General features: G+C 39.4%; 2 protein-coding genes across 5 annotated transcripts in view; one reads left to right on the forward strand and one right to left on the reverse strand.

The window, feature by feature from the left end:
* Positions 1-2,445, reverse strand: part of LRRC28 (leucine rich repeat containing 28) — a 150,959-nt gene extending 148,514 nt beyond the window's left edge. For all 3 annotated transcript variants that reach the window (XM_029951734.1, XM_029951732.1, XM_029951733.1), the window contains exon 1: positions 2,356-2,445. The gene's annotated coding sequence lies outside the window, so the exon portion shown is untranslated. The remainder of the gene's footprint in view (positions 1-2,355) is intronic.
* Positions 2,446-4,955: 2,510 nt separating this feature from the next.
* The window catches only part of TTC23 (tetratricopeptide repeat domain 23), a 99,584-nt gene continuing 77,609 nt past the window's right edge, over positions 4,956-26,930 (forward strand). The window contains exons 1-2 of one of the 2 annotated variants that reach the window (XM_029952684.1): positions 4,956-5,117; positions 22,351-22,550. In XM_029952684.1, the coding sequence (XP_029808544.1) occupies positions 22,371-22,550 (180 nt within the window). In that variant the 5' untranslated portion in view covers positions 4,956-5,117; positions 22,351-22,370. Of the gene's footprint in view, positions 5,118-8,810; positions 8,920-22,350; positions 22,551-26,930 lie in introns of those variants that run through there. The other variant, XM_029952683.1, reaches the window with a different exon arrangement.

A 26,930-nucleotide genomic window follows, 5' to 3' on the forward strand; every position in this document is an offset into this window, starting at 1 on the left:
CACACACACACACCTCTACCCACAGAGCGGCAGGAGCCGGAAAACTGGAAGTCAGGAATGAGCCCATCCTGCCATCCACCTGGTACCTCCGATGTATCTTAAGGCTGGTGATTTCCATCTCGGAAATACATCTCAAGTCCATCCACATCTCTGCACCAGCCAAAACCAAAAACCACTCTCATCCCCGGCCAGGGCCTCAGTATTACTGGTGTCCACTCTACTTACTTTCTAATACATTAATCACTTAGCAGCGGGCCTTTCAAAATGTAAATCCCATGGTCTCCCCTCAGGGACACTCACTCCCTAGTGCACACATATTAACTAAATACAGCCTTCGAGAGTTGTTTTGTTTTGTTTTTAAGAAAATCAAGCTCGGGGTGCCTGGGTGGCTCAGTCAGTTGGGCCTCTGGCTTCTGCTCGGGTCATGATCCCACTGTTTGTGGGTTCGAGCCCCCGTCGGGCTCTGTGCTGACAGCTTGCTTAGAGTCTGGAGCCTGCATCAGATTCTGTATCTTCCTCTCTTTCTGACCCTCCCCTGCTCGCATTGTCTCTCTGTGTCTCTCAAAAATAAATAAAAAACATTAAAAAATTAAAATTGAAAGCTCCTCAGAATCTGGTGCCCCCCCCCGCCCTCCAGTCTTATCTGGCAGCACCTTTCCCTGGCTGCTCACCCAGCTCCTGGGCTTTTCTAGTCCTTTTGTCCTAGTGTCTTTCAAAAGCCAAATTCCTCACACCACTTGCTGCCTCTCCTCTTAGCCTGGAAAGCACTCTCCTATCAACCTTTGGGTTTCAAAGTTAAAATCACTGTTCTCCTGTTATTCTTTTTTATATGTAGGCCTCCTCACAATCTGCACTTGATCTTAGCCAAAAGGCCGAGAAGCGATCACAATCTGGAATCTAAATATTTATTGGTGTATCTATCGCTAATCTAGCCAACAGACTATAAGCTCCTAAGGGCACACATCCGACTCTTAACTCCTGTGTATCTGCCTGGGCACAGTATCTAGCACAAAGCAGACGCCCTCAAGCAGCTGATAAGTGGATGAAAGTAGGACATGACATGTGAGACTGCAAGGTAGATTATTTTTTCACTTTGGTCTTTGATCACTTTTAGATACTGTATCCTCAGTGCTTGCTAAGTACTCATCCTGTCTCCTAAGTATGTCACTAATCTTTAGTCATCTTGTAGATATTAAATCCTGAGCGCTTGTTAAGTACCATAAAGATCCCTAATCCATACAACTACGCATTGCAATAGACATTATTTAGTCTGTTTTGTAGATAAGGAAACTGAGTTTTTTAGAGGGTAGCTTGCCACAATTCCAACCCAGGTGCACCAACTCCAAAGCCTGTGAACTGCCTTACAATATAGCCTTTCAGGCACTTCGATGTTCAACGGGGCCTGTGTTTCTTCCCTACTATTAAATTTAATTGGTAGGAAAAGCTTATACAAATGTAAGGCTGCATAGCAAAACTATATCCAAAAACCCACCCTCACTGATGGAAGATCCAATAAGAGAATTCAATGTAACCTAATTGTTTTCCCTCTGAATCCTGACGGCTGGGATCGGGCTGCCTTTAAAACATAACACCCTGCTAAAATACATTTTGCTACAAAGAGCTTTTGGGAGATAAAATCTACATAAATGAAATCTGAAAGGTGCCAATAATAAAAAATGCTAATGGGTTTCCAAAACGCATTCATTGGCAAGATACAGCCTTTATCTGGATGGATAATTTTCTTACACAAATTCCCTTCACTACCTCTTATCTACTAAATATAAATGGGATACTTAATTATATTAACGGTATAAAGTGTACCTCCACAAGTTTTCTGACATGTAAACACCAACCCACTTTATTAAGACACGTAAACAAATCCTCCCACCTTAAGAAAATTCCACACATTGTAAGCAGGTGTGTGTGTAAAAGAAGACCCTCAGACTGACTTCCGTACTTAATTCAGTAGAAAACCCATTCCAGTTTTCTAATACTGGAGGTTAGAGAATTAAATATTGTATATTAACAGCATTTGTAAAAGACTGTTTTCCCAGTAAGTCTTGGGCAAAACACCTGCCGCTTCGCCCGAGTTAACCAAACACTAAGGTCGTTACAGCTCGGAAACAGCGAGCCAGAGGCAGGGATTTCACAGACCCGGTATCGGAATTCTTCGGCCACGGAGGGCGGGGAGGGGCCGGCAGCTATGGCGACCCGAGGCCGGGGCGGGCCTGCTCGGGGCAGGGACCATTCCCCGCTGCCCGCACGCTTTTGCCGGACCCAGCGTGCTGGCCGGGGAGCCGGGCCAGGGAGCCCTTGGTACGCGAGCCACCCGATGCAACACACGGCCGCACTCACCTCGGCGCCGACAGAGCCAGGGCTCCGGGCGCAGGCGGCGCTGGACTGCCAGCCGAGGGTCGGCGAGAGGGGCGGGGCGCCGACGGCAGGGGGCGGGGCGAGGCGCCGACGGTGGGGGGCAGGGCGGAATCCGTGCTCCTGAGAGTTGGGGTTGGGGGGGGGGGGTGGAAGACAGAACATCGCGATAATTCTCCCCTGTTCTCGCGGCATCAAAACACCTTGGGCGAGATGTTCGTTTTCCAAGCACTGTGCCTATTGGCCAAGAGCTCTGCTTCCTCCAGACTGGCCTCGCCTGTAGCGTAACTTTGGCTTCCGGCTCCGGTTGGCGTTTTGCTGTACCGAGAGCCCCTTTGCCCCTTGCTCGTTGGGGGGCAGGTTAGCCCTCTCCAGCCTTGGGAGTTGCCAATAACTGATCTGTTCTTTCATTCATCCATTCATTCAGGGACTCGTGTTCTCATTTATTGTATACATTGAGGAATTACCACAACAGTAGTAACACTGAGCACTCATTGGGTACCAGGCAGCATTCTAAGAGCTGTGCATAATCTCTCTAAACCCTCAACAGCAGTCTCATGACACAGGTACTTGTATCATACTCGTTTAACGAATGAAAATCTGATATCTGGTGGGTTTATATAGTATGGCCAAGGTTAGTTATCAAGAGGTGAGCCTAAGCATGGGATTTTAGGGCTCACTGTGCGCGCTGACAAGTTCCTTCCAAAAATGAGGTGGGTAACCTAGTTCTGTTCTTGAAATACCTAAGGCCTATTGTGTGAAACGACCGCTGAAAAGGACACTAAGAGTTTAGTAAATTAACAAGTCAGTTCCTAGCTTGACTGAATAGGCTGTCGATAAATAGTTCTTCAAAGCGAGAATTCCTATGTCCGCCGAAAGATACATTGGATAAAGAAAGCATTGTGCTAGTAAAAAAAAATCATAACAATCGTAACAATAATAGTAATTGCAAACATTGCCTGGGAACATTTAAAAAACATTTATTTTTTAAATATGTTAACATGGCAACTTTCTGAAATGAAGGATTTTTAAAATTTCATGAATCTGCTGTCATTCATTGTTCTTTGGAAAGCTTGATGTTGATTATTAGCGATTCATTGCTAAGCTACTTTGACTTTATAACTAGTTTCCTGTTGGTTTATTTAATTACTGTTAGAGATGAATAACCTCTAAACCAAAGTTCTACTAAATGAAAATAACATTTATTCCAAGACAAGATATGAGTGATAATGAAATGCTTAATCAATTACCTATTTATTAAATCTGGCCTTCAGAAGTTACTGTATATGGCATGGTAAATGTCATGTACTTCTAGGAACTTTGATATAAATATTTAGATACCTAAGAATTTGTAGTACTTAGGAACTTTTTGCTACACTTATAATGAGGAAGCCTACAGTTTATGTAAAAACAAAAATATTAGGTTATTAAGGGGGTCAACCTAAATAATAAGGGTTGCTCCTAATATTGGAAAGTGACCCCAAAAATGATTAACCATAGGACAACTTTTTAAAAGCAATCAGTGTTAGCCACTTACTTTTCTTAAAATCAAAGGAAATATTTTAGTGCATTAATTTAGCATCTGATTTTTTTATTAAAAATTTTTAAGTTTATTTATTTATTTTGAGAGAGAGACAGAATGAGCTGGGGAGGGACAGAGAGGAGGTGGGGACAGAGGATGCGAAGCAGTTCTGTGCGGACAGCAGAGAGCCACGGCACAGCTGGCACAGCTGGAACTCAGGAGCCTGGACCTGAGCCCAACTCAGATGCTTAAGTGACTGAGCCACTCTGCACTTCTAACAGCCGATTTTTTTTTCTTTTATCTATCGATAGATAGAGAGAATTTATTGTTAAGTTAGCTGATACACAGTATATACAGTGTGCTCTTAGTTTGGGGAGTAGATTCCCATGATTCATCACAGCCAGTGCTCCTCCCAGCAAGTGCCCTCCTCAATGACCATCACCCATTTCCTCCCTCCCTGGGCCTCCCCCATTAACCCTCAGAGTGTTCACTGAATTTAAGTCTCTTATGGTTTGCCTCGCTCTCGATGTCAAACTGTTTTTCCCCTTCCCTTGCTCCATGGTCTTCTGTTAAGTATCTCAAGTTTCACATTTGAGTGGAAACGTAGGATACGTGTCTTTCTTTCACCGACTTATTTCACTTAGCATAATACCCTCAAGTTGCATCCACGTTGTAACATCTTATTTTTGATCATAAAAAATGAGTTATCCTTAAATAACTTCTACTTCCCTGAAATTGACATAAAAATAGCCAAGGGATTCTGTGTCAGAATGTCAATTTGAATGTTTGTCAATTTTCACATCTTGTCTCACTCAAAACACTCAAAATCCTTCAGCGATTTCGCAGTCTTTGACAAACTTTAGCATCAACAGGCAGTGATACCACTTTAAGAAAATTCCAAGATAAACTCCCATTTTAAAACTCCCACCTCTGGCTCCCCCGGATTGGGTTGCAAACTTCCACAAAATCCTGTCCTCCACTCCCTATTGGTCAATGCTCTATCATTCATTCTTTGACTGGAGTTTTGTGAGCTACCAGGTTGCTTTACGGGAAAGGCTGCTCTCATTTAGTCTGCAACTGACCTGCATTAGACTTTTTCATGGTGATTAATTTGTACAAAAAATTACCAAACGGATACAGCAGGAACCAAAGTGGCAAATCAGGCTGTGCAGACAACTGTGTAATTCCCTCGAAAAAGAAACAGAGATCCTCCCCTGCGTACCAGGTAAACTGACAAAGGAATTTACGACACAAGAGATTTGAGAGTTAAAGAAACTTTTCCGGTTTTTTCGGAAAGGAGTTTTAGTTTTAAAGGAGTAAGTGTCAAAGGAGAACCAGATAAAATATAAGCACAATCGTGGCAGGAAAAGGAGTTTTCAGAAGCTATTTTTAGGGTGAGATTGGAAAAATGTTATTTCCAAATAATCAGTGAATTTTTGAATGGTAAAGGGAACAAGGTAATAAGATTAATTATAGATTCTTGTAGTCCATAAAAAGCTGTGATTTATTGTTGTTGCTTTAATACGGATTTAGAGGGACACTTAATAGTATTGTAATTTTTAAGTGAAATAGATATTTCTATATACTATTATAATAGACAATCAAAATATAAGATAAAGAATCAGCTTTGGGTCCAAATTTTGTGTATATTTGTAGATTAGGCAATTCAGAGACAAATCTGCTAATGACCAAGGAAAACATAATATTGTTATATGATCCAGAATTAATAGATAATTACCATAAGGATAAATTCTCAAAAATGAAATCCAACATTTATATTTCAGAATGATATTTTCATTAAAATGAGGGGCGCCTGGTGAATGGATAAACAAAATATGGTATTGATGGTTTTCCATATGATGGAATATTATGTTATTTGTCAATAAAAAGGAATGGAGTACTAATACATGCTACAACATGGATAAACTTCAAAAACATTAGGCTATAGCCAGATGCAAAAGACCACATACACTGTGATACCATTTACATTAAATGTCCAGACAAGGCAAACCTATAGAAACAAAGTTTATTAGTGACTGCATGGCCTGGGGTAGGAGTGGAAGGGCCTGCAAATGGGCACAAGGTATCATTTTAGGGTGATGGAATTTTCTAGATTTTGAATGTGATTAATACTTGCACAACTCTGTAAACTTTCTAAAAAAAATAATTGAGTTGTATCCTTAAGATGAGTGAATTTTATGGCATGTAAATAACACCTCACGAAAGCCATTTAAACTATGGCTTTCACATGTCCCTATCCAGTTGTTCAAGCATCATTTGTGAAAAGGACTATTATTTCCCCCTTGAAGTACCTTGGTACTCTTGTCAAAAAATAATTGACCAGGGCACCTCGGTGGCTCCGTTGGTTAAGCATCCCACTTTTGATTTTGGCTCAGGTCATGATTTCATGGTTTGTGAAGTCAAGCCCCATGTCAGTCTCTGTGCTTATGTGTGGAACCTGCTTGGGATTCTTTCTCCCTCTCTCTCTGCCCCTCCCTCACTTGCATGAGTGCTCTCTCTTTCTCTCTCTCACAATAAATAAATAAACTTTAAAATAATAAAAATAATAGTGATGATGATAATAATTGACCTTAAGTGTAAGGGTTTATTTCTGGACTCTCAGTTCTATTCCATTAATCTACATATCAGTCCATATGCCAGCACCACACTGTTTTGATTACTGTAGCTTTGTAATAAGTTCTTAAAATGGGAAGTGTGAATCCTCCAACTTTGTTCTATTTCGGATTGTTTTAACTATTCTAGGTCTCTTGCATTTCTGTGTGAATTTAAGGTCAAATTATAAATACACACAAAAACCGGCAACTGAGATTTTGATAGAGGTTACATAAAATCTATAGATCAACTTGGGGGGTATTGCTATCTTAATATGAAGGCTTCTAATCCATGAACATGGAATAGATCTCACTTCTTTAGGTCTCCTTTGACTTCTTTCAGCAATGTTGCATAATTTTTAGTGTACAAATTTTGTACTTCTTTTGTTAAATATATTCCTAAGTACTTTATTCTTTTTGATGCTATTGTGAGTGGAAATGCTTTCTTAATTTCATTTCAGATTGACAGATACATAGTTTTTGTTTATTTTGTATCCTCTGATCTTGCTAACATTGTTTAATAGTTGTAGTAGGATTTGTTATTGTTTTTGTTTTGTTGTGTGTGTGTGTGTGTGTGTGTGTGTGTGTGTGTACACATGCGTCTCCCTTAGAATTGTCTACAAATAGGATCAGGTCACCTGATAATGAAACTTTATTTCTTCCTTTCTAATCTTCATGCCTTTTATTTCTTTTTTCACTTTATTACACTGGTTAGAATATCTGTTACAGTCTTGAATACAAGTGGTGACAGCAAACATCTTGCCTTGTTTCCAATCTCACACGAGAAGTATTCAAACATTCACCATTAAGCGTGATGTAAGCTTTAGGATTTTTGTTTTTGTTTTTGTTTTTTTGGTTTGAATAGTCCTTTATTAGGTTAAGAAAGTTTTATCATAAGTAGATGTTGGAATTTACCAAGTGGTTTTTCTTATGCGTTTATTAAAACGATCATGCAGATTTTGTCTTCTATTCTATGGTACATTACATTAATGATTTCAGATGTTAAACTAAATTTACAGTCCTGGAATAAAGCCCCCTCAATCATAATGTATAATCCTTTTTCTATGTTGCTAGATTTGGTTTTCTTTTTTTTAAGTTTATTAATTTATTTAGAGAGTGAGAGAGAGCACAAGCAGGGCAGGGGCAGAGAAAGAGGAAGAGAGAAAGAATTCCAACCAAGCTCCACACTGTCAGCCTGGAGCCCAGCTCAGGACTCAAACTCATGAACCGCAAGACCATGACCTGAGCAAAACCACGAGCTGGAGGCTTAACCAACTGAGCCACCCAGGCCCCCTAGATTTGTTTTTCTCATATTTTGTTGAGGACTTTTTGTGTTCACAATTATTAAGGATATTGGTTTATTTTCTTATTGTCTTTGTCTGGCTTTAGTATCAGGAAAATATTGACCTCACAGGATGAGTTTGAAGGGATTTCCTCCTCTATTTTCTGACAGAATTTACAAAAGATTCATATTTATTCATGTTCATATTTATTAGGATTTACCACTGGAGCCTTCTAGGCCTAGGCCTAGCTTTGTATAAATATGCTTGGTTTTTGTTTGTTTGTTTGTTTTTGTTTTATTTTGTTTTGTTTTGTTTGAGAGAGCAGGAGAGAGAGAATCTCAAACAGGCTCCACACTCAGCATGGAACCCAATAAGGGGCTGGATCCCATGACTCTAAGATCATGACCTGAGCCGAAATCAGGAGTCAGACACTCAACTGACCAAGGCACCCAGGTGCCCTGCTTTGTGTAGATATTTGAAATTACTGACATAATTTATTTACTTGTTATAGTTCTATTCAGATTTTTTTTTAATTTCTTTTTTATTCAGTTTGGGTATTTTATATCCTTCTTGGATGTTTTCCCATCTCAGCTTCTCGATGCCTCGGCTTACAAAGGGGCAAGATTGCTTTTTAACTAGTATATTCTCAGAGTCATAATGGTTGTTATTTTCTGGGAGCCACTGCCCTGGGGGCTCCTGTACCTCCCTCAAGTTTCCCTACATCTCCCCAAAGTCAACACCCAAAGGCTAACACCTGTAACAGCAGGAACCTTCTGATCCTAGCTCCAGCATAGTTTCCGTCTATAGAGATGGGTTAGTCCTCCTGCTATACAGTTATTAAGATTTCGAACATCACCTCTTGGCAATGGACGACTGAGACTCCACTTCAGGCCTCTTCTTCCTCCCATTTTGATCTGGGGCTGATCATATACTTCAGCATTCTACTGGGCATGTCTGGCAGAAAGAATAGCACCAGTTGATTGGGTATGTCTGACTGACAGTTGTAGGTAGTGATTGGGAAGCTTCACCCAAGGCTAGTGGGTAAAGGGTGGTGTGTGGGGCCTGGGCGGATATCTAATGAAAATTTAAACCCCGGCCATGGCTATTACAAAGAAAAGAAAAGTGGCTGATGGTAAGCATGTAGCTCCAAGTAAGTGAACTGAAGAGTGGGTCTTTGTGCTAAGAGTGTTCCTATATGATGCAAGGCATATTGAAATAGACACATATTTAAAGCAGGGTCGTGGATTCAAATGTTTCCAGAAGCCAGGCAGGTAACATGATTCAGTTAATTGGCTCAGAGATGCACATTTTGGTATTTAAACATCTCTGATATTGGAATGCATGTTACAATTGATAGCAAGTCATAGTTTAATAGCAGTGTTGTTTCTCTTAGTGATGATAAAATAGGAGTATATGTTATAATCTTATATAAGTGATGGTTTAGATTAGCTTCAATGTAGTAAATGAGTGGCAAGTGACATGGGCCAGGAAAACTACACCCCTTTATGTCAGCCTTTCACTTTGAAAGAAAGGTGTGGTGGGGCACCTGGGTGGCTCAGTCAGTTAAGTGGCCAGCTTTGGCTCAGGTCATGATCTGATCACAGAGCTCATGAGTTCAGGCCCACATCAAGCTCTGGGCTGACAGCTCAGAGCCTGGAGCCTGGTTCAGATTCTGTGTCTCCCTCTCTCTCTCTCTCTCTCTCTCTGCCCCTCCACCCATTCCTGCTCTCTGTCTCTTTCTCAAAGATAAAAGTAAACATTGAAAAAAAAAGAGAGAAAGGTATGGTTACAGAGACCTCTTCTTTTACACTAAGAAGAAAGTAACACAGGGCAGTGACAAATGGAAACTCCTTTGCTGGCTCCGCATCCGGGAGGACCAGGGAGTGATGGCATCTGACCTCCAGGGCTTCTGCCATTCCTTCCTCGCTGATCGTTGCCTGTGATGACATCAGCCCAGTGTTGATAGGTGTTCTGAGTTTTCATGGGAAGCCAGAAATCCAGAAAACTAGATCTTTACATCTTTGTGAAACTTCTAGTTTGAAAATATTGCCTTAGTTTTTTTAAACTATCTGGCCAAAAAGAAGAAACGTATGTGCAAGTTAGCTGCAGCCTGGGAGTGCTCAGATAATAATCTCTGTTTTAAGGATTTAATATTAAGAGGCAGCATTAGACCAAGCCACGTTTTACAGTCAAGCCAAAAAAGAAAAAAAGAAAAATCAACCCAATGTCAAAGTTTAACACTAGGTCCAAGGCCTGGAATAGTAAATATTACAGAGCATATTACTTATGTAGCTTCTAAAATTTCATCTCTGCCTCCTCTAAGTAGAAGATAAGAAAATGTGGTTAAATCTGTTGAAGATGTTACAAATGTATGATTACGTTAAAAGATTTTTTTTAATGTTTATTCACTTTTGAGAGACAGAGCACAACCAGGGGAGGGGCAGAGAGAGAAGGAGACACAGAACTTGAAGCAGGGTCCAGGCTCTGAGCTGTCAGCACAGAGCCTAATGCAGGGCTCAAACTCACAAACTGTGAGATCATGACCTGAGCCAACGTTAGATGCTTAACTGACTGAGCCACCCAGACACCCCTGGTTACTTTTTAAAATGCAGTGTTAAGTTTCCAAAGCAAGAGCATTTGCTTCTCACTGCTAAAGACTGGTCAATGGAAGTCAGACCAAATTATCTGAAGACCAGGGTCCTGATTCTGCCTGCGTGACATTGGGCAAGCAATTTAGCTTCTTTCAGCTTCACTGTCCTCATTTATAAGATAAGGTTAATCATACCTGCCTCAGTACCCAACATGAAACTATAAAATGTAATGTGAGTATCAGTTATTGGTAGTGCCCAAATCACATGAGTAGTTTGGCCAGCACAGATTCTTTTTTTTTTTTTTTGTAATGTTTTTTATTATTATTTAGTTTTTGAGAGAGTGAGAGAGACAGCATGAGCAAGGAAGAGTCAGAAAGACAGGGAGACACAGGATCCGAAGACAGGCTTCAGGCTCTAAGCTAGCTGTCAGCCCAGAGCCCAACGCGAGGCTTGAACCCACAAACCATGAGATCATGACCTGAGCCGAAGTCGGACGCTTAACCAACTGAGCCACCCAGGCGCCCCCAGCCCAGATTCTTGAATCTCAGATTCCCTATCCCAATCCCCTGCTTTCTTTGTAGACCATAACACTAATTGAAGTGATTTTATCATCAGCCAGTGGGGTGAACCCATGTGAAAGCTTAAGTCAAGAGGTTATTAGAACAAAAGTCAGCCACCATCTTGGAATCAGGGACAGCACAGAATCTCTCTGTACAGCAGTCTCTGTACAGTGTCTTTTAGGCAACATGTAGGTGTTGAACTGAATGATGAGCCTTTCACGTTTCAAAGGGCTGCCCAGGATTGACTTTTGCTGGGATTGATTGGCCTTTGTAGTTTCTTTGTCATATTTTAATTCTATATTGCTTCATGAAGGAAAGCAAGGTTCCTACTTTCTTTTTTTTTTTTGGTGAGAATGTAAAGCTCTAGTTTGGATTATTAAGGAGTGGCCACATTTTACCCTGGTAGCTATGTCCAGTCTTAACCCCTTCAACACTTATCTCTAGCCGTCTCAAGTCCTATTTGGATGTAGGCATGGAATAAGTTACTAACTTTTTTAAAAAGGAAAGGAAAAAATATCATCTTTGAAAAGATGTCACTCAGAACTAGTGATATACTTCTAACTTCTTTTATACTTACTTTTTATTTTTTTAATTTTTAAAGTAAACTCCACACCCAACATGGGGTTTGAATTCATGACCCTGAGATCAAAAGTCACAATGCTCTACTGACTGAGCCACCCAGGTGGTCTAATATATTTCTAACTTCTAAGTTAGAGATTCCTTTTTTTTTTTAAGTTTTATTTAAATTTAGTTAATATTCAGAGCAATATTGGTTTCAGGAGGAGAATTCAGTGATTCATCACTTACATACATAACCAGTGCCCTCCTTAGTACCCATCACCCATCTAGCCCATCTCCCACCACCATCAACCCACAGTCTATTCTCTATCATTAAGACTCACTTATGTTTTCCCTCTCTTTTCTCCCCACCATATGTTCATCTGTTTTGTTTCTTAAATTCCTCATATGAATGAAATCATATGTCATTTGTCTTTCTCCAACTGACCTATTCCTCTTAGCATAATACATTCTAGCTCCATCCATATCGCTGGAGATGGCAAGATTTCATATCTATATATACACACCACATCTTTATCCATCAGTCATTGGACATTTGGGCTCTCTCCAGAGTTTGGCTGTTGTTGATAATGCTGATATAAACATTGTGGTGTACATACCCCTTGGAATCTTTATTTTGTATCCTTTGTGTAAATACTTAATACTACCATTGCTGGATCATAAGGTAGTTCTACTTTTAGTTTTTTGAGGAACCTCCATACTGTTCTTAAGAGTGGCTGTACCAGTTTTCATTCCCACCAACCGTGCAAGAGGGTTCCCCTTTCTCCGCATCCTTGCTGTAAGTCGGACATTCTTATATAAATTTTCTCCTACAGTCTCAAATTCAATCTGAGACCAAACTGATTGTCTTATCAGAATGACCATTCCCCTTTATCTCACTACTTCTGTCCATGGCATCACTACTTTTAGGGGTCAGTAAATTTTCTCTGTAAAGGGCCAGATAGTAAATACTTTATTTAGGCTTTGAGAGCAATAAGATTTCTGTCACAACTACTCATCTCTACTTTTATAAGACAAAAGCAGCCATAGACCATATGTAAATGGATTAACAGTTCTGTGTTCCAATAAAGCTTCATTTACAAATGCAGTGGGTTGGACGTGATCCATGCCATAGTGTGCCAATGCCTATTTAGAGTTCCTGGATGAAAACGTCCCCCTTCTTTAATTTTTACACCCAACCAGCTCTCAAGTTGCAACAATTATTTCTTTCAGTAATTTTTCTCATCCTTCCCTTCACTTCCCTTCTCAGTGCTACCGTGCACCTGAATTCATTCTGTACAGTACTTTGATTCGTTCAACTGGTGGTAAAGGGTTGCTGCAGGGCCATACCCACTTATTGAAGAGGTACCAGAATTTCTAGAGGGAAGTTTTAAGAAGCATACAGAATATTCTAATTTTACTTTTAGGGGAAATGCCTATTTTGTCAGAATACAAATTATAGTAATCAAAACCTCATGAAATCTTCTTAGATGGTGGGTCATGGTTAAAAATGGTAGTAAAACATTTCTCAAATTTAGAATTTCCCAAGGTATCTAGTGTTTATAATTGGTGATGCCTAATGTGATGTTTGGTGGAACACAGACCAACTTTTAAAATATTAATACTTATGTTTTTATTTTAATGTGTAGTTGGGGAAGTATGACATCAAACCCATAATGGCACTGATTATTTATTAAAGTGAAGCTGAAGTATTTAGGTTTTTAAAAAGTTGTAGTCCTAGAGAAAAAGCTAATATTGTAGGCAGAATGCAGACAGGCTAACAGTCACCAAGATGGTAGGAGACTGGGGCTTTGGGTGGCTCAGTTAGTTGAGCATCATGATCTCATGGTTCATGAGATCGAGCCCTGTGTCGCGCTCCAAGATGACAGTACTGAGCCTGCTTGGGATTCTCTCTCTCTCTCTCTCTCTCTCTCTCTCTCAGCCCCTCCCCTGCACTCTCTCTTTTCTCTCAAAATAAGTAAACATTAAAAAAAAGATGGTAGAAGCCTGAAGTTTGAAAATCAGTGGCACTTTGCCTCCTGTGGTTTCCATTATATTTGCCCACTAATTAACAGATGAGCCATAGCACTTTGAGTTTTTTTTCTTCATAAAACCTTCAGGGGCTCATCACTACCTGCCAAGTAAGGTCAATCAAACTCTGAGCCTGCAGTCGATGTCTTCTAAACCTGAGTCCAGCCTTCCAGTTTTCCTCTATGTCCTGGTTTCCCAAACTGCTCAAAAAGTACCAGGTGCATAACACTTAATGAGTGTTCCAGAAAAGAGGATTTCATTGTCCAAAAAGTTAGGGAAAGTGTGTACTCTATCCCTCTGTGATATATTCACAATGAATTATCCCACGTGAAAGCCTTTGAGAAGACTTGAGGGAATGAAGTTCATGTTTGTTGGAGAACCCTCCTTTTGTGCCACCAATATTTGTGTTTAGCAACTTACGTGATCATCTTTGTCAATAACCCTCTCTTCTAGATTGTGCATTAATGTCTTGTGCTTCTGGTGTACTAGAGAGGTTGGTTTGGAAAACACTGTCCTACATCCATACCCCCCACACCCAACACATACCGGTTAGCTACATACCCATTTTACTTTGCACTTCTGAGCCTTTGCTAGTTATTCACTCTACTTGGGGCTGTTCTTGTTCTTGAAATCTTTTCAACCAAGCAGGCTGACTTACCACTACAGTCATGGTTCCCATTCTGAAGCCTTACCACTTTCCACTCCTCTAGCATTTGTACCACCCAGGACCATAATAGTTGTGTACCTGATCTGTTTTTCTGCTAGATTTTATGTTTCTCAGAGTTCTTGTTTACCATGTAATGCATTGCCTATAGTAGGAATTCAATAAATATTTCATGAATGAATGACAGTAGGGTGAAACTTGAAATAACTTCTCTGTAGTAAATAATAGAATTGGAATTTGAAGGATCTTCCTAGGGAGAGGGACATATGGGGAAGGATCTCTGAAAAGCTGATATCTATCTATATATCTAGTATATAGATATATTAAACAGCTTTATTAATTGACATATAAAAGTATATAATCTCATATGTGGAATTTAAGAAACACAAGAGATGAACATAGAGGAAGGGAAGGAAAAATAAGATAAAAACAGAGAGGGAGGCAAACCATAAGGGACTCTTAAATACAGAGAACAAACTGAGGGTTCATGGAGGGTGGGGATGGGCTAAATGGGTGATGGGCATTAAGGAGGGCACTTGTTGGGATGAGCACTGGGTGTTATATGAATCCCTGGGTTCTACTCCTGAAACCAATACTACACTGTTACGTTAACTAATTTGAATTTAAATAAATTTAAAATAAAATAAGTATAATCTGATACATTTTGGGTTATGTATATACCCATGAAACTACCACCACAATTACCCCCATAAAGTTTTCTTCATATCTCTTTGTAATCTGTTCATCCCCCTCTTCTCTACATCTCCTCCTCCTTCCCACTCACTGCCACCCCAGTTCAAGACAGCTACTCATCTGCTTTGATCATTCTACATTGGTTTGTATTTCCTACAATTTTGTATAAAGGGAGCCACATGGTATGTACTCCCTTCTTCCTGGCTTCTTTCACTCAACATAACTGAGTATTATTTCATTATATGGCTATACCACAAGTTTGTTTAACCATTTACCAATTGAAGAGCATTTAAATTGTTTCTCGTTTTTGGCTATTAAAAATAAAACGCTTGGGGCACTTGGGTGGCTTAGTCAGGTAAGCCTCTGTCCGACTCTTGATTTCAGCTCAGATTATGATTTCAGAGTTCATGAGTTCGAGCCCCGCCTTCCCAGCTCCCCTCTGACAGCATGGAATCTCATTGGAATTCTGTCTCCCTCTCTCTCTCTGCCCTTTTGCCACTCAGGCTCTCTCTCTTTCTCTCTCTCTCTTAAAAATAGATAAATAGGGGCTCCTGGGTGGCTTAGTCAGTCAAGTGTCAGACTTTGACTCAGGTCATGATCTCACAGTTCATGGGTTCACACCCCATATCAGTCAGGCTCTGTGCTGACAGCTCAGAGCCTGGAACCTGCTTCCGATTCTGTCTGTCTGTCTCTCTCTCTTTCTCTCTCTCTCTCTCTCTCTCTCTCTCTCTCTCTCTCTCTCTCTCTCTCCTCCTCTCCTGGTTGCATGCATATGCACACACACGCTCTCTCTCCCTCTCAAAAATAAACATTAAAAAATTTTTTTTAAATAAAATTTAAAAAATAAAACTTCTGTGAACATTTGTGCAGAAGTCTTTATGTGAACGTATGGTTTTGTTTCTCTTAAGTTAATGTCTGGGACTTAAATGAATCATGTGCTAGGTATGTATTTAGCTTATTAAGAAACTGCCAGGTTGTTTTCTAAAGGGATGGTAGCATGTTACATTCCTATCAACAGTGTGTGAGGGTTCGTATTCCACTTCCTCACCAAGCTTAGTAATCTTTTTTTAGTCCTTCTGACTGTTGCAAGTGGCATCTCATTATGACTTTAACTTGTATTTCCCTAATGACTAATGATGTTGAGCATCTTTTCATGTGCCTATTTGTCACTGATAGATCTTCTTTAATGATGTGTCTATTAAAATATTTTGCCCGTTTTTATGGCGAACTCTTTGTTTGCTTATAGTTAAGTTCTGAGAGTCCTTACACATTCCACGTACAAGTCTTTTATTAGATACATATTTTGTAAATACTTTCTCCCAGCCTGTGCCTTGTCTTTTCATTTACAGTTTCATTCGAAGAACAGAAAATTTTTAATTTTGATAAAGTTCCAATTTGTGATTGTGTTCTTTTTTATGTTCTTTCATGTCATATTTAGGAAATCTGCCTAATCTGAGGTCACATAGGTTCTTTATATAGAGAGATCTGTGTTCCGTTTTGAGTTCCTTCTTGTGTATGATGTAAGGCATGGATCAAAGATTTTTGTTTTAGTTTTACTTTTATGTGTGAATATCCAGTTGTCCTAGCACCATCTGTTGAACAGACTATTCTTCAAAGAATTGCCTTTGCAGTTTTATCAATGATCGGTTGTTTATGTATGCAGGGTTCGTTTCTGGACTCTCCATTCTGTTCCCTTGATCTGTTTGTCTATCTTGACAGCAATCCCAAACTGCCTTGGTTACTTAGCTTTATAATAGATCTTGAGAAAAAGTGATGTTTGTCCTCTAACTTTGTTCTTCTTTTACAAAGTCATTTTGCATCATCCAGTTCCTTTCCATTTTCATATGAATTTTAGAAAGTTTGTTAATGTCTACAAAAAACAACAAACAAAAACAACAAACAACAAAAACCATCCAGGGACTTAGATTGGGAAGGCTTTACATGTATACATCAATTTGGGGAGAATTGACATTTTAACAATATTGAGTCTTACAATCAGACACCTGGTGCATGTTCATGTCTCCTTTCTCTCGGCTTGTTTGTAGTTTTAATTATATAAGTCACATTCCTTTTTTGGCTGACTTATTCCTATTTCATATTTTTGATGCTGTTGTACATAGTATTATATTTTAATTTCAATTTGATTATCCATTGCTAATATATAGAAATGTACTTTTGGTATAGTGGTCTTGTGTCCTACAACCTTGTTAAATTTATTTATTCTAGGAGATTTTTCCTGTATATTCCATCAGATGTTCTACATAGATGATAATAGAGAAATGCCATCTGTGGGTAAAGGCAGTTTTACTACTTCCTTTCTGATTTGGTTGACATTTATTTCTTTTTCTTAATTGATCACACTGACTGAAACTTTCAGTATAATGTTAAATAGAAATGTTGAGAGTGAATCTCCTTGTTCCATGTTTGATTTTAGGAAAAGAGCATTCAGTCTTTCACCAATAACTCTAAGTTAACTGCAGGTTTCTCCTAGGTGCCCTATTTCAGGTTGAGAAAGTACAATTCTATTCCTACTTTGCTAAGACTTTCTTCAGTAGAAAATTAGATATTAGATTTTTGTCAGGTTCTTTTTGGGTGTGGATCAAGATGACCATAATTATATTACGAATTACATTGCCTGCTTTGTGAGTGTTAAACCAATTTTGCATTCCTGAGATATACTTTACTTGGTCATGATGTATTTTCTCTTGTACACGTTACTAGGTTCAGTTCGCTAAAATTTAGTTTTGAATTTTTGCATCTATATTTCTGAAGAACGGATATTGGGCTGCAGTTTTCTTTTCTTGTATTTGTCTTGCTTTGGTATCAGGGTCTCCTAGAATGATTTAGGAAATATTCTCTTTTTCAATTTTCTTGAAGAAGTAGTATGCAATTGCTATTATATCTTCCTTAAATGTTTAATATAATTCACTAGTGAAGCCATCCAGGCCGGGAGTTATTTGGGTTTGTTTCTGTTTTTGTTTTGGAAGGTTTTTAAAAAACAAATTCAGTTTCATTAATAGACATAGGGCCATTCAAACTATTTCTTCCTCAGTGAATTTTAGTATTTTGTATCTTTAGAGGAATTTGTCCATTCATCTAAGTTGTTAAGTGTATTGGCATAAGATGTTCATAACGTTCCCATATTAAATTTGTAATATTTGTTTGGGCCTCTGGATGGCTCAGTTGGTTAAATGTCTGACTTCATCTCAAGTCATCATCTCACAGTCCATGAATTTGAGTCCCAGGCCAGGCTCTATGCTAACGGCTCAGAGCCTGGAACCTGCTTTGGATTCTGTCTTCCTCCCTCTCTCTCTGACCCTCCCCCACTCGTGCTCTGTCTCTCTCTCTCTCTCTGTCTCTCTCTCTCTCAAAAATAAATAAACATTTTTAAAAAACTGATATTTGTAAAATCTATAGTGATGTCATCTCTCTCATTCCAGATATTGGTGATTTGTGTCTTCTCTCCATTTTTCATGATTAGTCAGGGTAGAGATTTATCAATGTGATTGGTCTCAAAGAACCAAATTTTGTTTTCATTGTTTTCTCTATTGTTTTTCTATATTTTTGTCAATGTATGAGGTTAGCTTATTATTTATTTTATAAATTCTTTTCTTCTGTTTACCTTGAGTTTAATTTATTCTTTCTTTCTAGTTGCTGAAGGTGAAAGCTAAGGTTATGAACTTGAGAACTTTCTATTTTTCTTAGATAGGCATTTAATATTATAAATTTTCATAAGGACTGCTTTAGTGGCATTTTCAAATTCTTATATGGTGTGTTTATATTCATTCAGTTAAAGCTACTTTCAGATTTCTTTTTTTACTTCTTCTTTGAACCATGGTTGGGTTTTTTTTAGAAGTGTTATTCATTTTCCAAATATTTGTACATTTTCCAGATATATTTGTATTATTGATTTAAAATTTAATCCTTTTGTAGTCATAGAATATATTTTGTATGTCTTAAATCCTTATAAATTTATTGAAACTTGTTTTATGATCCAGAATAGAATTTATCTTAATGTGCATATGCACTTGAAAAGAATGTATATTCTGCTCTTCTTAAGTGGAGTGTTCTAGTAAATGTCAGACCAAGTTGGTTGATGTTGTAGTTCAAGTCTTATGTATCCTTAACTGATTTTCTGCCTACTTGGTTTATCAACTATTAAGAGCAAGGCATTTAAGTCTCAGACTATAATTGAAAATTTGTCTATTTCTCTTTGCATTTCTATCAATTTGGGGTCCCATATTTGGAACTGTTATTAAGTGTATACACACTTGGACTGATTATATCCTCTTGACTAACTGATTTTCTATAATTATGAAATGACCTTCTTTATGATAATATTCTTTGCCGTATAATTTACTTTGATATTAATTGAGAAAATCCAAGTTTGTTTTTGACTACTTTTAGGATACTGTTTTCCATCATTTTATATTCAATCTAATTGTCTTTCTCTATTTGAAGTTAATTTCTTGGAGGCAGCAATCAGTTGGATTTTACACTCTAATCAGTCACTGTCTATCTCTTAAGTGGGATGTTTATACCATTTACATTTAATGTGATTGTTGATATAGTTAGATTTAAGTCTGTCATCTTGCTGTTTATTTTCTATTTATTTCATCTGCTCTTTGTTCTCTTTCCCCTGTTTTTTTCTAGTTACTACTAGATTGTTTTCATGAGTCTTTTTATCTCCTTTGTTGGCTTATTACCTATCATTCTTTATTTTGTTACTTTAATGGTTGCTTAGGGTTTATACCATACACCTTTGACTTAGTCTACCTTCAGTAAATATTATTCATTTATTTATTTATTTATATTATTAAAAATACTCCACATACAGTATAAGAACTTCACAATTTCATTTCTTCCTTCCTAGCCTTTATGCTACTGTTGTCAAACATTCCACTTATACATATGCTATAAGCCCCATAGTACATTATTTTTTTGTTAAAAAAATTGATTATCTCTTAAAGAGATTTAAATAACATAAAAATAGTATTACATATTTGCCATATAAGTATTATTTCCATTTTTCTTCATTCCTTTGTGTGAAACTAGAGTTCCATTTGCTGTCATTCTCCTTCCTTCTGAAAGACTTCCTTTAATAATTCTTGGAGAACATTGGAGTGCAAATCTGCTGATGATTAATTCTTTCAGTTTTTTTGTTTTGTTTTGTTTTGAAGGTATTTTCACTGGTGCAGAATTTTACCATGACAGCTTTTTTCTTTACATACTTTAAGTATGTTGTTTCACTTTCTTCTCCTGTGCCTTTTTTCCTCCAAGAAATCTGCTGTCATTTGTATCTTTATTTTTTCATACTAATATGGTTTTTTCCTACATGTAAGTTTTTTCATTTTACCTTGGTTTTGACACGTCTTGTAGTTTTCTCTGTTCCTTGTGTTTAGTGTTCATTAAACTTCTTAGATGTCTAGCTTTTTACCTTTTCACAAATTTGGAAAATTTAGGGCTATTATTTCTTCAAATATTTTTCTGTCCCTGCTACAATCTGCTTTCCTATAGGGAGTCATGTTTTTTAGATGGCTTCTAATCCTATGTCTACATGTTCAGTCATCTTTTCATCTCTAATATCTAATCTGTCATGAATTCCATCTAGTGTCTTTTTCATTTCACATATAATTTTCATATCTAGAAATTCAATTTGGTTTTTTTTTATACCTTCCGTGTTTCCATTTAACTGTTTAAACATATGGACTGCAATTATTAAAACTGTTCTCAGGGCTTCTGGGTGGTTCAGTCGGTTGAACATCTGACTTCAGCTCAGGTCATAATCTCATAGGTAGTGGGTTTAGGCCCGCATCAGGCTCTGTGCAGACAACTCAGAGCCTGGAGCCTGCTTCAGATTCTGTGTCTCCCTCTCTCTCTCTGTGTCTTCCCTGCTTGCTCTCTCCCTTTCTCTACCAAAAATAAATAAACATTAAAAAAAAAAACCTGTTCTTCTCTAACATCTGTGTCAGTCCTGGGTTTTGACTGATTATTCTTCTCATTCTGGCCCATGTTTTCCTACCCCTCTGCATGCCTAGTAATCTTTAATTGGATGTCAGACTTTGTGAATTTTACCCTGTTGCATGCTACCTGTTTTTTGTTCTCCTGTACATCCTTGGGTTTTGTCTTCTGGTGCAGTTAAGTTACTTGGAAACAGATTGATCCTTTTAGGGCTTATTTTTATGCTTTGTTAGGCAGGTCTAAGCAGTGCTCAGCCTAGGAGTAATAATCTCAGACCACTGATACAAAAGTCTTGTGAGTGCTTTACCCAATGCATCACGAATTAGGAGTTTTCCAGGCTGGTTGGTAGGAATGGGCACTGCCAGCCCTGTGTGAATGACAGACACTGCTCCCTTCAATATTTCTAGAGGATTCTTTCTCCAGGTTCAAGGATTTTTCTTACACACATGCTGATCAGTATTCTCTCCCTATATTTCTGAGGCTCCCTCTCCTCATCTCCAGGATCCTTTCTCTGCTTCCCTATCCTCTCCAGTGATCTCTCCTTTAAATTCTAGCTACCTTGTTTTCCACCAGGTTACTCCTGGTTTCCCCTCCCTGAATGTCCTGGAAACGTTCCCAAAGCAATCAGCTGGAACAATCATGTGTCTCTCAATTCATTTCTTTTTTCCATTCATCAGATCTGATATCCTGTCTCTTGGAAACCATTGTTCCTTAGATTTTTTTGTTTGTTTCTGGGTTATTTTTGTCTGTGTGGGTTTTGTTTGTTTGTTTTTTGTTTTGGTGTGTTTGTTGGTTGGTTGGCTGGTTATTTCAGGCAAGAGAATAAATTTGATCCCTAGTACTCCATCTCGGCCGGAAGTGAAAGTTTAATAAATCATTTTTTTCCTGCTTCAAAGTCAGTTGGTATTCAGGTGATCTAATTTGGGTTCTTTGAGTGTTGTTTGGGCTTGGCTGATTTCTATTGTCTTAGTTATATAAAATACTTATGTAAAATATATAAAAACATATATTAATATAACATATTAATAATATATATTAATGAACAAAGAATGTTTGGTTTCGTTTAAATTTTTTTAATGTTTTTTATTTATTTTTGAGAGACAGAGAGAGACAGTGCGAGCAGGGGAGGGTCAGAAAAAGAGAGATACAGAATCCGAAGACAGGCTCCAGGCTCTGAGCTGTCGGCACAGAGCCCAACATGGGGCTCGAACCCACAAACTGTGAGATCATGACCTGAGCTGAAGATGGACGCTTAACCGACTGAGCCACCCAGGCGCCCTGGTTTGGTTTAGTTTAAAGTGGAAATCAGCCTGGAAGTTTTACAAAGAAGTTAGTATTAGCTATCAGGATCTTTTTGGTCGGAATGCCACTCATTTCAAGGAAGTCATGGGTGAAGTGTTGAAATTTTCCTAGACCTAGCATCAATTTCTAGGAAAAATGTGTATTTATAAAAATAACCATGGAAATTATCATTTAACACCTTTGTTTTCTTATTTAAAAATTAGAGGACAATGTATATAAAAATATGGGAGAATCAGAGGAAACCCACATATCCAATCACCTAGATGAAATTGTTGCTGCTGTCAGCATTGCACCTAGAAAGAAGATCCAAAACAAGCTGCCTCAGACAGCACTATTACAGCCTCCTCAAGAGAAACTCCACCTCTGTGAAGAGAAAGCCAAGTCGTGCTCTAGCAGTCACGAAGTAAGGATCCTTCGTTTTCTTTACCTGTGCTCTGATAATGAATGAGTCTACGTTATATCTCTACCCTCTCTGGTACGGGAGACTATATAGAGAATGAGAAGGTGGAGCCCCTCAGGGCTCAAGCATAGCGCTTGGTACAGTCAACATTATGTTTGCTGAACGAATGCACAAATGAATAAACAAGTCTATCCTGACCTCTGGCTAATGTGTACTAGACCGCTGGGTTGTAGGTTTGATCTACTGCCGGCTTTTTCCGTCAGTGACTGAACATTGAGCTCCCCCTAGTGCCGGGTCTAGACAGGGGAATAAAACAAGGCAGACGAAGCTTCTCTTGATCTTCTTGTGTCCTGAAAGTTCTCCTCATTCACTTGCTTATTCCACATGCATTTCTCTGCCACCACTTAGGTGTTGGGCCCTGTTTGTCCATCCATCTAACCTAATATGTGCCAAGTGCTGTGCCGATGCTGGGGCCACGATGGGAAAGCTACAGCCTCTGCCTCGGAGGGACTCATGGTTTGGTTGGCATGATAGGCAGGGGGACAGACAAGGGTAGTCAGTGTGATAGTTTCTGTGATGGACACAAGTTTGGGTGAAATAGATGCAAAATGTAGGGGGAAGGGAGGCAATGGGCACGGAGGTGGTGAAAGGAGAGCAATCAAGGCACCCTTCCTGTGATGGGAGTGACTTGGACTGCACTGGTAACAGTGCTTAGGAGGTGGCCAGGTAAGGGAGAAGACAATAGTGTTCTGGGCAGGGGTAGCACACACAGAATAGTATTATTCTATATAGTATAGTGTTATTAACTCGTCACGATGCTGTATGTTACATCCCCAGGACTTATATATTTTATAACTAAAAGTCTGTATTTTTTGACCACCTTCACTCTTTTTGCCCCCCCCCACCCTCACCCCTTGGCAACCACCTATCTGTTCTCTGCATCTATGAGGCTTTTTGTTTTAGCTTTTTAAGATTTCACGTATAAGATCATACAGTGTTTGTTTTCCTCTGTCTGATTTATTTCCTTAGCATAATGCCTCAGATCTATCCATGTGGTCACAGATGGCAGAATTCCCTTACTCTTTACAGTTGAATAATGTTCCATTGTATAGATGTATCCTATTTTCCTTATTCATTCACCCATCCACGGACACTTGAGTTGCTCTCATGGGATGCAGGCTTTAGTGACAGCGCAGGAAGTGAGGTTGGATTATGGAAGGAGCAGGGGCTCAGAGGGTATTCCATGCCCAGGGAAGGAGTTTAGATTTCCTCCTGAAGGTGCTAGAAACTCTCCTAGGAGTGTCATGAGCAGGTTTGAGTGTTTGGAATGACTGAGTGGAGGATGGGTGGGAAGGTCACAGCTGGAGGAGGAGGCCCAGTTCAGAGGAGATTCACAATAATCCCAGCAAGGATTCAGAAGAGCCTGAGCTACGGCAGGGGCAGCAGAGATGCTAAGATCTTCCGGCAGGAATTTGGAAATGTGAATCAGAGGGACCTGGTGACTGAGGAGGCATAAGGGTTATAGCGGCAAGAGCGAAACAGAGCGAGTATATACAATTGATGATTTAGGTCTCAGCCAGCTTGGGTGACTAGAAGCCTGCCAGTCCCTTTGCCATTGTAATGATACCGGAGGAAGACGAGGATTGTGGACAGAAGGCCATGAGTTTGCTCTTGAATGTGTGCTTACTCATTATGCAACAGATCAGTACCTGCTGTGTGCCAGGCTGTGTGCTAGGTAGGCATCAGTCTGGCAGTCTTTCTCAACCAGGGTCCTGCAAGAGAATTAAGCGTTAATGCCCTAAGGCATTCTCTTCTATGGGTCTAGGCTGGTACTAAATTATTTTCTGTGCTCTGCAGTTCAGATGAGGTGGCCCTGCATACCGTGGTGAGCAACACCGGCAGGCGGCAAGCCCTCGTGGGGCTGAGGGGCGATCCGCATCGCGGATACACTAGCCAGCCAGAGAATGTGTCAAGTGCTGTTAAGGCAAGAGTGGGCCTGTCTTCGAAGAGGTGATAGATGAGCTGCGACCTAAGGAGGTGAAGGAGCCGTCATGGAGGAGTTCAGGGAAAAGAGTTCTAAGGAGAGGGAACAGCACATGTAAAATCTGTGAGGTGGGCACAAGTGTAACGTGTTTGATGTCAAAAAGGAAGCTGCGGACTGACATGAAGTGCTGGTTGAGAGGCAGGCAGTTCCCTTAGGACCTCGCTGGTCCCCAGCTAAGTGCCCTGGGAGGCCTGAAATGTGTTTTCCGGAATGGATTGACATGCTGCAATTTGCTCTCTAAAATAACCTGGTTTTTTTTGGTGATTTTTTATTTTAAAATACTTTCAGACTTACAGAAAAGTTACAAGACTCATTTGCTTTACTTCTCTGCATGTCATTATTTTTCTTAATTATCTGAGAGTAAATTATAGACATTATAGATTTACCCCTAAAAGTCTTAGAGGATACCCCTACATACCCACAGTACCATGATTAAAATTAAGAAATTAATACTGGTATAATATTATTAGCTAATCTGGTAACCTTATCCATACTTCTTGAACTATCTCAATAACATCTTTGGCAGGAAAAAAAAATCAGACTGGTCCATGCTCTGCTCCATAAATTCACGTAGACTATGGTTGTAAAGCCTCTTTAGTTTTCTTTAATCTACTAGAACAGTTCCTTGGCCTGTCTTTGTCTTTCATGACCTTGACAGTTTTGATAAAAGTACTGCATTAGTCTGCTCTAGCTGCCATAATACAACACCACAGATGGGGTGGCTGGAGGAAGTTTAAGATCAAAGTGCCCATAGCGTCCGTGTCTGGTGAGAGCTCCCCGCTTGGGTTTCAGACGGCCGGTTCCTGCTGTGTCCTCACATGACCTCTCTGTGTCAGGGGCGGGGGGTAAAGAAGGGGGAGAGAACGGTGACTCTTCTTGTAAAGACAATAATCCTGTGGGATCAGGACTCCACCTTTTTTTTTTAATGTTTTATTTATTTTTGATACAGAGAAAGACAGAGCATGAGAGGGGAAGGGGCAGAGAGAAGGAGACACAGAACCAGAAGCAGGCTCCAGACTCTGAGCTAACTGTCAGCACAGAGCCTGACGCGGGGTTCGAACCCACGAATGTGAGATCTGACCGGAGCCGAAGTCGGAGGCCTAACCGACTGAGCCACCCAGGCGCCCCAGGACCCCACCTTTAAGACCTCATTTAACTTCATTTACTTTCTCAGAGACCCTGTCTCCAAATGCCACACTGGGGGTTCAAGCCTCAACATATGAATTTGGGAGAGACACGAATATTCAGTCCATCACAAGTACGCTCTAATGATTTTGTACAGTATGTCTCAACTTGCTTTTTTCAGGTGTTTCCTCATGATTAGGTGCAGGTTGTCCATTTTGGGCCAGAATCCCACAGACAGGACCTAGGGGTCTTTCCTAGTGCATCACAGCACGAGGCATATAATGTCCTCTTGTCTCCTTACCGGGATGCTAACTTCGCTCATTTGGTCAGGGTGCTCTCTGGCAGACTTCTTCTCTATGGAGCTACTATTCTTCCCTTTGTAAAGAATAAGCATCTTGTGGGAAGATTCAGCAAAACTGTGTGTGTCCTGTTCCTCATTAAAGTATCACCCCCTAGTTTTAGCGTCCATTCATGATTCTCTCCTGATTCAGTTATTACTTTGATGTTTGTCAAATGGCGAATTCTCTGACCTCAGCTTTCTTTCACCATTTATTTGTTGGCATTTCTATAAGGAAGAGTTTTCCTCCTTTACGCTCCATTATTTGCTCATGTATATCAGTCATGGGCTCAAGAACCTGCTTTTGAAATGTATTACAATCCATTATAATCGTCAAATGTAAATTGTCCCATATTTGCCAGTATTAGCCCCTTCACGCTGGCTCCCACATCTTTGATACATCCCCAGTGATCTTTCCTAATTTCAGGCACAGCAAGAATTTTCAGATTCCTCTAGTTCTTTCCCTGCTCTGGCTGTAGATTCTTAGCAAAGAATAGTGGTTAGACACCAAGATTTGGATATTAAAAACTCATTTTGTCTTGATCAGTTAAGCATCTGACTTCAGCTCAGGTCATGATCTTGCAGTTCATGAGTTCAAGCCCCACGTCAAGCCCTGTACTAAGAGCTCAGAGCTTGGAGCCTCTTCAGATTCCCTGTCTCCCTCTCTCTCTACCCCTCCCATGTTCTGCCTGTCTCACACAAAAATAAATGAACATTAAAAAAAAAAAAAAACCCTCATTAAAAAAAATATATATATGGCCAAACCTACTGATGATCAGAGCTGCATATTTTAATGTTAAGAATTTAAAGAAATTCCAGAAAAACCATTCCTAGAATGGTTTTGTGGAAGGAGCTCTGGACTTGGCCTCAGGGAGCT

This window comes from Suricata suricatta, chromosome 9, assembly GCF_006229205.1.
Source record: "Suricata suricatta isolate VVHF042 chromosome 9, meerkat_22Aug2017_6uvM2_HiC, whole genome shotgun sequence".
NCBI lineage: Eukaryota > Metazoa > Chordata > Mammalia > Carnivora > Herpestidae > Suricata > Suricata suricatta.